General features: G+C 38.7%; 10 protein-coding genes across 10 annotated transcripts; 6 read left to right on the forward strand and 4 right to left on the reverse strand.

Annotated features, from left to right (window-relative positions):
* Window positions 1–83: 83 nt before the first annotated feature.
* Window positions 84–1,691, forward strand: KAR5 (Kar5p; the record flags this gene model as incomplete). Its single annotated transcript, XM_033912480.1, has 1 exon — window positions 84–1,691. One exon carries the CDS (start codon window positions 84–86, stop codon window positions 1,689–1,691), a length of 1,608 nt encoding a protein of 535 aa, XP_033768371.1.
* A 325-nt stretch (window positions 1,692–2,016) lies between these two features.
* On the forward strand, window positions 2,017–4,713 carry SOV1 (Sov1p; the record flags this gene model as incomplete). Its single annotated transcript, XM_033912481.1, has 1 exon — window positions 2,017–4,713. The coding sequence occupies one exon, from the start codon at window positions 2,017–2,019 to the stop codon at window positions 4,711–4,713; it is 2,697 nt and encodes an 898-aa protein (XP_033768372.1).
* An 84-nt stretch (window positions 4,714–4,797) lies between these two features.
* On the reverse strand, window positions 4,798–6,051 carry UBX4 (Ubx4p; the record flags this gene model as incomplete). The annotated part of the gene is made up of 1 exon (XM_033912482.1): window positions 4,798–6,051. One exon carries the CDS (start codon window positions 6,049–6,051, stop codon window positions 4,798–4,800), a length of 1,254 nt encoding a protein of 417 aa, XP_033768373.1.
* Window positions 6,052–6,767: 716 nt separating this feature from the next.
* Window positions 6,768–8,066, forward strand: AVO2 (Avo2p; the record flags this gene model as incomplete). Its single annotated transcript, XM_033912483.1, has 1 exon — window positions 6,768–8,066. The coding sequence occupies one exon, from the start codon at window positions 6,768–6,770 to the stop codon at window positions 8,064–8,066; it is 1,299 nt and encodes a 432-aa protein (XP_033768374.1).
* Window positions 8,067–8,171: 105 nt separating this feature from the next.
* NAT4 (N-terminal L-serine N(alpha)-acetyltransferase NatD) lies at window positions 8,172–9,020 on the forward strand (the record flags this gene model as incomplete). Its single annotated transcript, XM_033912484.1, has 1 exon — window positions 8,172–9,020. The coding sequence occupies one exon, from the start codon at window positions 8,172–8,174 to the stop codon at window positions 9,018–9,020; it is 849 nt and encodes a 282-aa protein (XP_033768375.1).
* A 573-nt stretch (window positions 9,021–9,593) lies between these two features.
* Window positions 9,594–11,060, forward strand: MOT3 (Mot3p; the record flags this gene model as incomplete). Its single annotated transcript, XM_033912485.1, has 1 exon — window positions 9,594–11,060. One exon carries the CDS (start codon window positions 9,594–9,596, stop codon window positions 11,058–11,060), a length of 1,467 nt encoding a protein of 488 aa, XP_033768376.1.
* A 136-nt stretch (window positions 11,061–11,196) lies between these two features.
* On the reverse strand, window positions 11,197–11,700 carry TVP18 (Tvp18p; the record flags this gene model as incomplete). The annotated part of the gene is made up of 1 exon (XM_033912486.1): window positions 11,197–11,700. One exon carries the CDS (start codon window positions 11,698–11,700, stop codon window positions 11,197–11,199), a length of 504 nt encoding a protein of 167 aa, XP_033768377.1.
* A 293-nt stretch (window positions 11,701–11,993) lies between these two features.
* On the forward strand, window positions 11,994–12,545 carry ABF2 (DNA-binding protein ABF2; the record flags this gene model as incomplete). The annotated part of the gene is made up of 1 exon (XM_033912487.1): window positions 11,994–12,545. The coding sequence occupies one exon, from the start codon at window positions 11,994–11,996 to the stop codon at window positions 12,543–12,545; it is 552 nt and encodes a 183-aa protein (XP_033768378.1).
* A 141-nt stretch (window positions 12,546–12,686) lies between these two features.
* Window positions 12,687–13,292, reverse strand: IRC21 (Irc21p; the record flags this gene model as incomplete). Its single annotated transcript, XM_033912488.1, has 1 exon — window positions 12,687–13,292. One exon carries the CDS (start codon window positions 13,290–13,292, stop codon window positions 12,687–12,689), a length of 606 nt encoding a protein of 201 aa, XP_033768379.1.
* A 155-nt stretch (window positions 13,293–13,447) lies between these two features.
* Window positions 13,448–13,885, reverse strand: SDD2 (Sdd2p; the record flags this gene model as incomplete). The annotated part of the gene is made up of 1 exon (XM_033912489.1): window positions 13,448–13,885. The coding sequence occupies one exon, from the start codon at window positions 13,883–13,885 to the stop codon at window positions 13,448–13,450; it is 438 nt and encodes a 145-aa protein (XP_033768380.1).
* Window positions 13,886–14,096: the final 211 nt, after the last annotated feature.

The raw sequence follows: 14,096 nt of genomic DNA on the forward strand, positions 1-14,096 counted from the left end.
TGAACAATGTAAATAAGAATATGTACGTACAGTTACTCTGCCACATTAGGGGGGTGATTTTATCATAATTGTTTTGAGATTAAATGAACAAAAAATTTCTATATATACATAGAGCCTGGGAATATCAACCCATCATACATATTCTGGTCCAACAACCAGCTTTTATTCAAAGTTTTCGACCATTTGCAATGCGCCACGTCTATTTGTTCGCAATTTGTATTAAGTTTGTTTCAAGTTCCGAACTGGGAAAAATTAATAATCTGCTACAAGGAAGATTGATATACACAGACGATTCCGTTGCGACAAACGTTTTAGAGTCCAAATTTCCATTCTTAAAATCAACATGTGTTAAAGACGCACTTAAAAGTTATTTGCCACAATGTATGGCGAACGGATTTGAATCCATTGATGCTGAAACTAGGGTAGAAACGGCTATTAAACTTTCAGTATGCGAGTTTCAGGCATCCGGCTTGGGTGAAATACCAGCAAATTGTATGGTTGACGACTTGGGATCAATGATGGATTGTATGTTTGAACTAGAATCATCTTCACAGTGGTGGACAACTTATAGTGGAAATTATCAGCGACTATCGAGTATATGTTATGAAAATCTTCTTCCTTTTGAAAAAGAACAGATACTGAGGCTGTTTTTAAATATCACAGAACTTTACGATTCATTTGGGGGTGATATTGATACTAAATTGAATGATCTGATGTTCCAAATGGAGCAAGAATCTGAAAGTTTTTTGAACGATCTGGCCAGGATGTTCCGCAATTATGATAGCGAACTGCGAAATATGACCGAAAGCAATCGAATAATCTTAGAGAATAATCTCTCATTTTTTAAGGACAGGGTGAATGATTTATTCTACGACACTTCGGAACAATTAGAAGTTCAGATTATAGAGAAGAACAACCAACTATTGAATGAAGTTGATAATATTCATCATATCGTGAGTGATTTAGCCGATGAGCTTAGTAAAAATGACATAAAAGCTAAGATAAATGATTTGAAGGACGACAGCCTGAATAATTTACAGGACCTAGTGGAGATGTCCCATGATGTGAGAGAGTATTATTCTAGAAACAACCGGTTGGTTAATACCGAGCTAGAGAATTTTTCAATGGGGATAAAGAAACAGTTAGGAGGTATGTCAAAGGATCTCTCTGAATCACAAATGGAAGCTATAGAACTCTTGCAAGGCTTCAATTCTATCCTACATGATTCATTATTACCGTCCATGACGAATGAGATAGTACCTGAGATGACGAACTTCAAAAATACTCTACTACAAGAATGGACAGCTATCACATCCACATTAAACGAAGATTTCGCTTTGTGGAATGAGGAGATTTTCTCAACTTTTAGTGATATTTCAAAAAGGTTGAATGGCACGAAAAATAAATTGGACGATATTGAAATTAGAATTTCGCTTATCCATGGAAATGTTATGGCATTGATGAAGGTATTAGATATTATGTGGAAAACTAGCAGAACAATTATAAAGTGTGGGTACGTTTCACTCAAGAATAAATACTACTGGCTACTGTGCTCTGTTGTATGGATTTGGTCAAAATACCCTGCGGCTCGGACGAATGTCAAAATAATTTCTATTGAACACTTTTACCAATGGGGAATCGTTTTACTTTCAATTTATTTAGGAGCTAGAACTGGATCATTGATTGGTTAATATTAGCGACGCAGGTATATATATATATATATATATAAGAATAGGTATGTAGCCGCATTCGAAGATTAGTGGGTTAGATATTCTTCTATAAATTGAAGATGCTCGCGAAGTACGGTAGGACCATAACACGACGCAGACTGAAACTGCAGAAGATGTCCTACGTCACTACTCAAGATGATTTAGCTAAAAGAGTCCCAACTGCGGCACCTAAAGCTTTATCATTGAAGACGAATCAAAAAGATCTTAAGATCCTATATCATGCGAACAGGTAGTATTCACTAGGTGATAGTGGCGTACTAAGCAGGGTCATACTACGCTTATACTCATGCTCAAATACAATCGCTTACTTTGCAACAGCGCTTTGATAGCAAAGTCTCAGATACGTTTTTATAGATTGAAGCGAGCGCCATTGGACCACATCTCCCATATACCTGAAGTTCTTAATAAGACTACCATAAAGCCAGATGAACCAGAAAAATGCCTCGTTATGAAAGGAGAAACACCAGAGGTGGTTGAAAATGACCTTCTTAGTAGTAAGAAATTTCAAGAGATTAATGCGCTTGATGCTACCCAAGAAACGTTCATTCAATACCTGAAATTTTGCAATGGAAATACTTTCAAAAGAAGCAATAAGAATCTAAACAATTTGAAGAAAACTTTAGAAAGCAGGGAATCCAATAGTATTACAAAAATTAGTGCGGTTTTCAACTATCTGTTAGAAGAGTGTGACTTAGAAATAAAAAGGTTGAACACAACTGGCCTACGTCAAGTTTGCGATGAAGAGGAAAGAAATGAAGATGACTTAGAGCAATCCATAATGAACGATATTTTCCAATCAGCAGAGGAACAATTAGGAGATCAGGAGGCTCGCAGATCCTTAAAAAATACGTCATTTCTTCTCGACATTTTGAAAAGCTTTAATGAGCGGTTTAATGGAGTGATCCAACCAAAAGAGTCAATAGTAGAAATGATCACATTCAGTCAACTTGCTCAAGCCTTTGAAGTTGTCAAATTAATACCGGTGGAAGGAAAGAAGCAAAAAGGTATTTACTTGGTTGGAAATTTACTTTATGGCACAGGGAGAGTTCGTTTAGATCCTATAAATGAGTCATTCTACATTGAATCTCTACTGATTTTTGGAAACTACAAGGCAGCATACAATTTATTTATTACTAATAAAGACAAAGTAAACGAGCGCTGGTGGAATGAACTAGGTTTAATGATCACATTAAGATCTAACCATTTGAGAAATTTCAGAAAACTTTTAGCCGAGACAGATGTTAAGTTCCCGACAAAGTATTCTTATTTAAGCCCAAGAGTTGTTAAATTGGGTATACGAAAGTATCTGTCGATTGGCAATGTTACTGAGGCTAATGTGCTGACTGACCGATTTATCAAATTAGTGGCAGAAGTTGGAATAATTAGAATGAAAGATAAGCAGGGGGGATCTCCAATGGGAGTTAAAAATTTTCAGAATGAGGAACATGCTACTGAATTTCTGAATGAAGCAGAAATACCATCGGACTACGACTATATAAGCATTGTTGATTTCCATCTTTTTAAGAAAAACATTCCCATGGCGGCGCAACTTATCAGTAGGTACATGGAAATACCTGGAACGACGCAAGAAGATGCTGCATTTCTAATTTTGAAAACCAAACTGAATATGTTAAAAGATTTTGAAAAGCTACGCAACATTTTTGCTCAAAGCAAAGATTACGTCGTGCCAACGAATAACATCAGAATGTTGAAAAAGGCATTTGAGAGCGTTATTATTAAGTATAACACAGATGCTCCAATATATAATGACTTGCTGTTTGAAAACGTTTCGGCCTTAACAAAAAGTGTTGTATTAACTGATTTTGTGGAAGAGTTTATTGCTCAACAGGCTTCTGGACAATGGATGAAACTAAACAGTGTGTCACGTTCTAAAAAGTTTAATGGATTGTTGAACATACTTCTGGGTATAGGTGAAGAAGAAAAAGCATATAATGTCTTGAAGAAGCTAGAAGAAGCCTCCCACAAATCAAAAAAGAACCCAGATTTACTTTATAATCAATTTTATTCCGAAGTTAATGCGTATCATTACGCTAAATTTGTTGAATTTTATAGTCTTCAAATTCAAAATATGAAGGCACGAAACACACCCTCATTTAGCAAAAAGGAATGTAAGCAGAAAGTGAAGTCACTTTTAAAAAGGATGCAGCAGTCAGAGATTACTCCGAATGCTGTTTTTTTGAGAGAAATACTTAACTTTTATGATAGCATATATGACTTTAATTCAAGTTTTGAGATTATCAACCCGTTACTTGAGACCAAACAACAGGTGAGCTCTGAATCTTCACTATCAACTTCAGATCCTTCCCAATTTTATAACCGCCGTATCATAACAAAACCGTTGTACCACAAGATTTGGTCGGTGTATTGCCACTACTATCATGTTTTACAAAATAATTCTAAGATATTATCAAAAAAATCGTCCATTGTAAAGAAACTGATAAAAAGGCAGATAAAAACACATCCAACTTGTCACCCAAGAGTATTGTTTCGAATGACGACAAACAATGGTGAAATTTTACCAGACAGGGCCTTTTCTAAATTAATTGTTTCCACGTTTATAAAAAGCGGAGAATTAGAGGCAGTTCCTGCCGTATTAACATTTCTAACGAAAAAGTTTGATTTGGATATTGATTACGATATGAGTATGTATATTTTAAAGGGTTTGAAGAGACAATATTTACGAGATATTAGTAACATCAGTAAAGATGCTTGTGATTACAAGATGCGGAAGATGGAGTTAATGAATAATGAGTTGATTTTAAAAAGGATCCCACAGGATACAGATCAAAAGAGGATACTATCTCATTTGATCAGGGAAATTTTGATCTTCATAAAGTGGAAAGAAAGAAGCGCTTATTCTAGTTTCCTGATGGTAAAAGATGCCTTTGGAGAATTAGGGACAGAGTCTACTTTGCCCGAGGAATTAATAGAAGAAGTAAATAAATTGAAGATAAAAGCGTGAAGAACGAATGCATTATATATATATATTTATCTTCACATGTAAATATTTAATGAAGTTAGAAGAGAAAACTCTTTTACTTTTCATTTATTTTTTACTCAATTTCATCCATTTAGGTACTCTATTCAAAGTCTTTTTGATATTTGCAGCGTTATCAAAGGGCCCCCGTGAATTGGGCTTATCTGTCGTATTAGCTGGTGGGTTTATCTTTGTCTGGTGTGCAATTTTTTGCGCATCTTCCAAAAGAGAGCTCTTTATTAAGGGTCCAGTAAAACTTGAATTTGTTTCAAAAAGGAGCATTGTTTTAGAGCCAAACTCCAAGTCATTCAATAGCGTCTGATCATTTTTAGCCAATGGTTTAAAAGGATGGGATTGATTTAACGTAAAAGGCATTTTTTCATCGATCAGAAACTGCGATACGACGTTATAGACTGTACGCATATCTTCATTGGGTTTAAATGCTATTTCGATGTGGCTTCTATCAGGAAACTTGACTCTTAGTAAACATTCAGATATAGCCTTATTTTTCTTAAGCGAATTGTTTGCTGATTGCTCTCTAAGTCTTTTTGTTAAAATAGGACCACCTAAAGTACCGGCCTTCAATGATAACATTTTTTGGTATTTTTTGGCTTGTTCTACTGTCAATTCGTAGTCTTCTTCACCTTCAATTTGATCCTTGATAGCTGCTAGTGGCTCATCCGAAGGCAAGAACACAGAAGGTTTATGAAATTCATGAGGTGGTGACGAGGCAACTGTTTCCGGGCTTGTCACTACTGTGGGAGGAATTTGTTCTAGGTGGGCGGCGCTGTTCGTGCTAACGCCCTTAGAATACGATGGATTAGCAAGAAGCAATCTAATTGAAGATGGTTCTTGGATTCCTAATTTTTCAAGCGTCAAATCCTCATCCTTAATTGTTTTATATTCTATGGTCCTGGAAAACACTTGAATCTTGAAATCATTCCCTGCAACACCACTTATATTTTGCAAGATTGGGGCAATTGGTTGACCGGATGGCACTTCTTTAACTACTGAATCTCTTCCTGGAATTTGAAACCGTATTTTAATTGTGTTTGATCGCATATCTTCGTTGTTGCTCTTATTTGCCACCGGAGAATTAATATTGTTAGATAATTCTAAGTTGACACCCATTGGTAAGTTTAGAAGCCTCCATGGCAAATCTAATGGCACTGGCTTATCCAAATGTACCAATGTCCAATCGTTTGGCGGGGTGCGCAGTTGGAAGAACTGCAAAGATTGGTGTAATACATCGTTTAGTGTGGAATTCGAAGTAACTTTACATTTGAAAAGTTGAAAGTTATACTTCACAGTAACCACAGGCATTGTAAATATGTTTTCGTGCTTGATAGCCTGCTCCAGTTGTTTCTTGCAATATGTAGAATTATCTTCTTTGGCTTTTTTTTTTGGTTTTTTTGCCACACACTGTACAATAGAAGAGTCTGTGAACCTTTAAAGAAGCGTCTAAATTAACAACGGGAATAGAAGACAGAGAAGTACCCCAATGGCGCAAAAAAAGCTGAAGTCTAGCTATAAATTGCAGGAAATAGTAAAGAGTGTGACAAGACGTAGACCTTGCCTGGCAAGAGTCCCAAGAGGAAAGAGAGCAAACCAACGGATAGGGCGTCCAGTATCTTGAATGCTATATACAATTATACATTTTATTCAAAACCCCTATTGTGCATAATTTCGTGGACAAATTATTGAAATTGTTTCGAAAACTTCCCGAATTGTACTTACAATAATGGTTGCTCGCCCATCACTTTTTTTTGTAGTCATGATGTAATAAAGATGACACACACGATATGCAAGTACCGGATTAGCTTTTACAATAGCCTGGTGAATTTCATGTAATTAATTGCTTAATTTCTCTTGTGGTCCGGTTATTCCGGAGTTCACACTTCTTTTTTTTTTCTTTTGGCATAATTACGTTTTTTTTTCCACTTTTTTTGATCTGATACCATTGAAAATGTATTAATTAACTGGACCCTAAAAATAAAAAAAAGAACGCTAGTAAGAAAAGAGAGTATATTGAACAAAAGATGTTGAAGGAACCCTCCGTTCGGTTGCGGGAGGCTATTGTTGAAGGCAATTTACTTATAGTGAAGAGACTGTTGCGACGGAATCCGGATTTGCTAACTAACATCGACTCAGAGAACGGATGGAGCTCATTACATTACGCCTCGTATCATGGAAGGTACCTTATATGCGTGTATTTAATTCAGCTGGGACACGACAAGCATGAGTTAATAAAAACTTTTAAAGGGAATACATGTGTGCATTTGGCGTTAATGAAGGGTCACGAGCAAACTTTACATTTACTTTTGCAACAATTTCCGCGATTTATCAACCATCGCGGGGAGAATGGTAGGGCCCCCATCCATATAGCATGTATGAACGATTATTATCAATGTCTGAGTTTGTTGATAGGGGTCGGTGCTGATTTGTGGGTGATGGACTTCAATGGCGATACGCCGCTGCATGTATGCCTGGAATATGGCAGTATAAGTTGCATGAAGATGCTCCTCAACGAAAGTGAAGTGTCCTTGGACGATAATGTCAGGGATAAAGGCAATTGGAGACCAATAGACGTGGCACAAACGTTTGAAGTGGGTAATATATATTCAAAAGTGTTAAAAGAAGTAAAAAAGAAGGGGCCACCACTGGGCGCTGGCAAGAAACCAAGTTCATTCAGGACTCCTATACTAAATGCAAAGGCCACTTTTGAGGACGGGCCTTCCCCAGTTTTAAGCATGAATTCTCCATATTCACTCTATTCTAATAATAGTCCCCTGCCGGTATTACCAAGAAGAGTATCAACGCATACAGCTAACAATAACAGTGGGAATCGGAGGAGCTCCATTACAAATCCGGTATTTAACCCACGAAAACCGACTTTATCGACGGACAGTTTTTCGTCGAGCTCAAATTCCAGCTCAAGACTAAGAGTGAACTCTATAAACGTAAAGACTCCAGTGGGTGTGTCGCCCAAGAAAGAGCAGGCACCTCAATCAGTACGACACAGCGCAACACCAACAAGTCCGCACAATAACATCGCGTTGATTAATAGATACTTGTTGCCTAACAAGAGCAATGATAACGTGAGAACAGACTCACAGACATCAACAATCAATGACGACGGCGGTGGTGGCACGGGCGGCATTGGCGGCAATAGCGCTGACGTCACTATAGGAATGGGACTAAGAGAGATCCCGAATGACGAGAACGAGAACAAGTACAAGATCAAGGCAAACAATGGCGAACCACGAAGACGAGTGTCGCTTCTGAACATACCCATCTCAAAATTAAGAAACAGCAGTAATGTGAGTTCAGAAGAGTGACAAAACTACATATTTTTTATAGCATCCTTTTTTTCCACGTATGTAAGCGCGGTGCGCGTGCCATTTTGAGTTTTTTTTTCTTAGTTTTTTCTTCTTTTCGCTTAGATGTGTTGTTCACTATATAATAAAGTCACATACGACAATATACGAACATCGAAAGAGCGCTTAAAAGAGAGACGAGAGGTCGCTATGGCACCAATGTTCCAGCAGTTCTTGAGTATTTGCATGGAAAAATTTCCTGAAACTCTAGAGTTCAAGAACAGCGATGCAAACGGTAATATCACTACCACTATTCTGGAAAGGAAGATGATCTACATTCCTGAGGGTGACCGTCATGCTACTGACAGTCCCAAGTGTATAAACTACAGGTTCCACAAATCCTGCGGCGACCAAATGTTGGACTCATGTGTGCAATTAGTAGACGAACACCTTGGCGCCAAGTATCGCCGGGCCTCGCGCATTATGTACGGCAACCGGAAGCCGTGGAAGGCAAACAAACTCGTAGAGATGAAAAGCGCCGGCCTTGTGTATGTCAGTTACTGGGACAACGGCGTGCTGGGTGCATTTGCCTCATTCATGCTTACAGAGGAAACGGGGCTCGTCGAAGGCGATGTTGCACATGAGGTCAGCGTGCCCGTGATTTACCTTTACGAGGTACATGTAGCTTGTGCACACCGTGGGCACGGGATCGGTCGGCGGCTATTGGAGCGCGCACTGTGCGAGGGAGTAGCCCGACATGTCCGCCGCATATGTGACAATTTCTTCGGTGTAGCACTCACCGTATTCAGCGATAATACACGGGCACGGCGGCTGTATGAAGCACTGGGATTTTACCGCGCTCCAGGATCACCCGCAGCAGAAACGGCAACAATTCGTCCAACGCGACATGGTGGGGGTCGTCTCTACGTGCCACGCGATCCGCTTTATTACGTATATTGCCTTCACATGCTGTGAGAACTGACAGGGCACAACGCGCGATAAAAAGAAACTCAAAGCAAAACTACGTACGCGGCCGCGCGACTCGAATCTTTGACTCCGACTAAGGAGAACCGAATACCGCTCCCTGCTCTCCATCTTCGGCGCTTTCCGATAACTGCGCACGGCAAGGAGTAGTGGCGATAACGGTGTTTATTGCCGGTTTTTTCGTTTTTCTTCATGATTTTCTTCTTTTTTTCCTCAAAAGATGTGCTGTAGCCTCCGCTGTTGTTTTTTTATCCTACCAAGGCGCATCATCCTGTCATGATCTGCGCTGGATAGTATTTATACTACTACTCCGTCTAGATTTACTAAACTTTGTCTCTCTTTTGATGAAAGTTAAAGAAGAATACGAGAAAAAGAGAAAAAAATTAGGAAGAAATAATAGGAAAGGGAGCCTGTAACAATCAAAGAAGAAAAAAATTTTTTTTTTGGAAGAAAATTCAAACAAAACAATTCCTCAAGAAGGAACAGGTACAAGATAAGATATATCAGAAGGAAACTAGTAGGCAACAATAGGCAAATAGTAAAGGGACACATCATATTCGAACAATGAATGCGGACCATCACCTGCAACAACAACAACAACAACAACAACAACAACAACAACAACAACAACAACAGCGACAACAGCATCAACATCAGCATCAGCATCAGCATCAGCATCAGCACCAGCACCAGCAGCACACGATATTACAAAATGTTTCGAACACTAGCAACATTGGGGGTGATTCGCTGGCGTCGCAACCTTACAACACTACTACTATTTCCTCCAACAAGGATGACGTTATGGTAAGCTCCGGAGCAAGAGAACTGCCCATGCCCTTACATCAGCAGCAGTATATATATCCTTACTACCAGTATCCAAACAATAACGCTAACAACAATAATGCGGCTGCTGCTAACAATATGTCCGCGTCTCCGATCGTCCACAACAACAGTAACAACAGCAATATCTCTGCTTCTGATTACACTACCGCAAACAATAGTACTAATAATAACAATAACAATAATAACAATAATATTCACCCAAACCAATTTGCTGCCACCACCAATATTAACACAAGCGCTGCAGCGGCTGCTTACTACGCCTTTCCCGCTGCTAATATGCCAATACCGCAACAGGACCAACAATATATGTTCAATCCTGCCTCTTATATAAGCCATTACTATTCAGCTGTTAACAACAATAACAACGGCAATAACGCTCCTAACAACAGTAGTAACAATTCTTCTCATCCCGCCCCAGCACCAGCCCCAGCACCAGCCCCAGCTCATCACCATCACAGTAACACACACAACAATCTCAATAATGGTGGTGCTGTAAATACAAACAACGCTCCTCAGCACCATCCGACGATAATAACCGATCAATTCCAGTTTCAACTACAACAAAATTCTTCTCCAAATTTGAATCTCAACATCAACCCGGCGCAACCTATGCATCTGCCTCCGGGTTGGAAAATAAATACCATACCGCAGCCTCGTCCTACAGCCACACCTAACCACCCATCCGCACCGATTCCTCCTTCAAGCTCTGTGGCTCAGAACGCAATACCTGCTCCATCATCTGACCATAAGTATATCCATCAATGTCAATTTTGTGAGAAATCATTTAAAAGGAAGTCGTGGTTGAAAAGACACTTATTGTCTCATTCCCAACAGAGGCACTTTTTGTGTCCTTGGTGTTTGAGCAGGCAGAAAAGAAAGGATAATCTTTTACAGCATATGAAACTTAAGCATACAAACTACTTATTAGATGAACTTAAGAAAAACAACATCATCTTCAACTATAACAACTCCTCCTCCACTAATAGTAACAATGATAACAATAATAGTAACAATAGCGCTAGCGGCGGTGGCGGTGGCGATCCCGCGACAACAGTAGCAGCAGCTCCCGAAAATGAAGATGGAAACAGTTACGATGCAAACATCAAAACTTTAATCAATGATGGCGTACTGAACAAGGACGACGTTAAGCGTGTTTTGAATAACCTTATTGTTAGCCACAACAAATAGATAGACTTTATAGAAACACAAGATATCCTTTCCTACTCATTTAACTCTCGAGATAATAGTAATAATCACAAATCTAAAAAGTAATCTTACATATATATATATATATGACGTATGTATGTTCTGGCACAGGACTCGCTTACAACATTTCCCTGACAACAGCCTCGTGGGGAAAATCGTCATCTGTAGGATTTTTGATGATGTTTGTATTCTGAAACTCTTGATGCTTGGTATATGCCACTGCATAACTGATTGACGATATCGTTAACCCGACAGCTACCACAATCAAACTCGTAGCCATCACTGCAATGGAAACGTATTGGATTATTGCCATTGCCAGATAGAAAATACACCTCCATCCATTTGTTTCAAATTTCTTAATGAATTCAATAAAATTATCGCTAAGGGGACAAATCTTCAACAAAAATGGTATCTCAATGAATAGAATCACTAATCCTTGGATTATACTAATGATACCAAAAGCTATCACTCCACTGACGTGGAACAGATTCGCTATCCCGAGGGCAATACACAAGATTATGTTGATATATCCAAACCATCTGCCATATACACTAAAGTTGAAACTTTTCAAATCCTTCACCATACCACTCACATTAATGAACTGTCCTAAACTTAAAGCCATCTTATTAAAACTGGTATATTTAGTTGTTGTTGCTGTTGATCTGGTGACCTACAATTCCACTTTACCAATAAGGGAATCCTGGATCTTTTCTTTACTGATATAGCACCTTTTTTCTTTTTTTCTTCTTACCTTTTTACGAGCCACAGACTTTTCTCCTTTACCCTACCATGCGTAGCCGTCTTTTTGTTGTTTTTTTTTGTGAAACAACACAGCAAGAAAGGGATCCTCATCCAATCCAAGATAAACACGTAAATAGATTAACAAAGAAGCCAATCAATTACGACAACAAACAAATGAACAGCTACAGCCTATTAACCAGATCTTTCCACGAATCTTCTAAGCCACTTTTTAACATAGTTAGCACCCTGTTGAAGGCTTCCAAGAGAACGCAACTCAGAAATGAATTGATAAAACAGGGTCCTAAAAGGCCCACTTCTGCTTATTTTTTGTACTTGCAAGATCACAGAAGCCAATTCGTTAAGGAAAATCCAACCTTGCGCCCAGCTGAAATTAGCAAGATTGCTGGTGAAAAATGGCAAAATTTGGAAGCTGACATAAAAGATAAATACATTTCTCAAAGAAAGAAGCTATATTCTGAATACCAAAAGGCCAAGAAGGAATTCGACGAAAAGCTTCCTCCAAAAAAACCAGCTGGTCCCTTCATCAAGTATGCCAACGAAGTTCGTACCCAAGTTTTTGCAGAACATCCTGACAAGTCTCAATTGGATTTGATGAAAATTATCGGAGATAAATGGCAATCCTTGGATCAAAAAATTAAGGATAAATACATACAAGAGTATAAAAAGGCTATTCAGGAATATAATGCTCGTTTCCCTCTCAACTGAGCCTGCTCCTCGCACAACGTTTTATGCCTTTATTCTTTCCGTTCCCACACAAACAAATAAATAAATTTAACTTAACCAAGCAAGTGTGTAGTGTTTTATATCCTATATAAGTCTTCAAACTTTTTTTACCTCTGGTAACCCTTATTCACATACAATGCCAATGAAACAAACCTGTAATAATTTTTCATAGTTCACCCATTGATGATACTTATTAAAATATGTAATCAAATCATCACTATTACGGTGTCTTAATAAGATGTCCGTGCCACCTGGATGGAACTTTAAATAACTGGAAATGTCATAGACCCTATTGTTTATAACGCACCATAACTCGTCCTCACCTTTACAATGCTTCTTTACAATTTCTCTGTTTATTCTTAAGGGTGGCATTATTTTATAAAGAGGGATCTTTTGGACAAGCAACTGGTTTTTCAGCTGAGAGGGTGAAAACTTGAAATTATCTTTTTGAAATACCGGATCATCCAGTAAATCCTGAATAAGTTGTAGCGAAACGAACTTTGTATAATAATTTGCTGGATTGGAGGTTAGAGAGTGCCAGTCCAGAGCGCTGTGTCCGGGATCTAGTCTTATTTTGGTCCTTACAAGAGGCTTTCTCGTTGATCTCGACATAGGCATATGCAGCGGTGATGATGTAGTGGGATGAGTAACGGTTAGTCGTTGAGGCGTAGCAAATCTGACATTTGGTTTTGAGTTTGCAACATCTCTGTCCATGCCGTCAGTCCCCATATCTGTGTGGTACAATCGGAGCACTTATTAATGCGTTATTATTCTGCTTACCCCTCCTTCGTGCTATACATAGTGAATGTAACTCTAACTCTATAAGGCATATAATTAAACCAAATGTAATATTATACGAAAAACATAATATTCGTTTATATAAACTAATCAAAGAAGTCGTCGTCATCTTCGTCGTCATCTTTTTTGGCATTCTGCTTGTCAAATGAATTCAAGTCCTCACTGAAATCTTTCCGTTCGAAGATGATCTTACTGTTACTCTGTGAATTTTGTTGCTTGGCGATACCGTTCAAGATTGAAACAATTTCAGCTTCAGTGATTTTATGCGTGACATTGTTTGTAGCAATCAGTTTCTTTAAATACGTCTCTACCGCTTGGGCCCTGTCTCTACGAACCAAGGCCACTCGAGACAATCTTTCTAAAGCTTGTGGCTCCAAGAAATTTGCTATAGCTGCACCAACGGGAGCAGAATTTTCACCTCCACCATTATTAGCACCGCTATTTCTATCGCTATTAGCGCCCCCACCGTTGCTTTTCAACTGAGCCAATCTGGCTTCTCTAATAGCTTGTAACTCTGGATCCATATCTAAGCACACACTCCCTCCCGAATTGTAATGCAGCCATCGAGAAGACTCTTCAACTTTTACTCTTGGTTCTTCTTGTAGAACCACAGGCAGTTTAAAAATTCTCGCTTACCCAGCGCAAAAATTCTCATCTGTTTCTCGTCTGTTTCTCGTCCGAATAAGTTTCCCGTTTGTAGCTAGGATTTCACCTGCTCACCATAATAGGCAACTT

The sequence above is a fragment of the Saccharomyces paradoxus genome, chromosome XIII (genome assembly GCF_002079055.1).
Source record: "Saccharomyces paradoxus chromosome XIII, complete sequence".
In the NCBI taxonomy this organism is placed as follows: Eukaryota; Fungi; Ascomycota; class Saccharomycetes; order Saccharomycetales; family Saccharomycetaceae; genus Saccharomyces; species Saccharomyces paradoxus.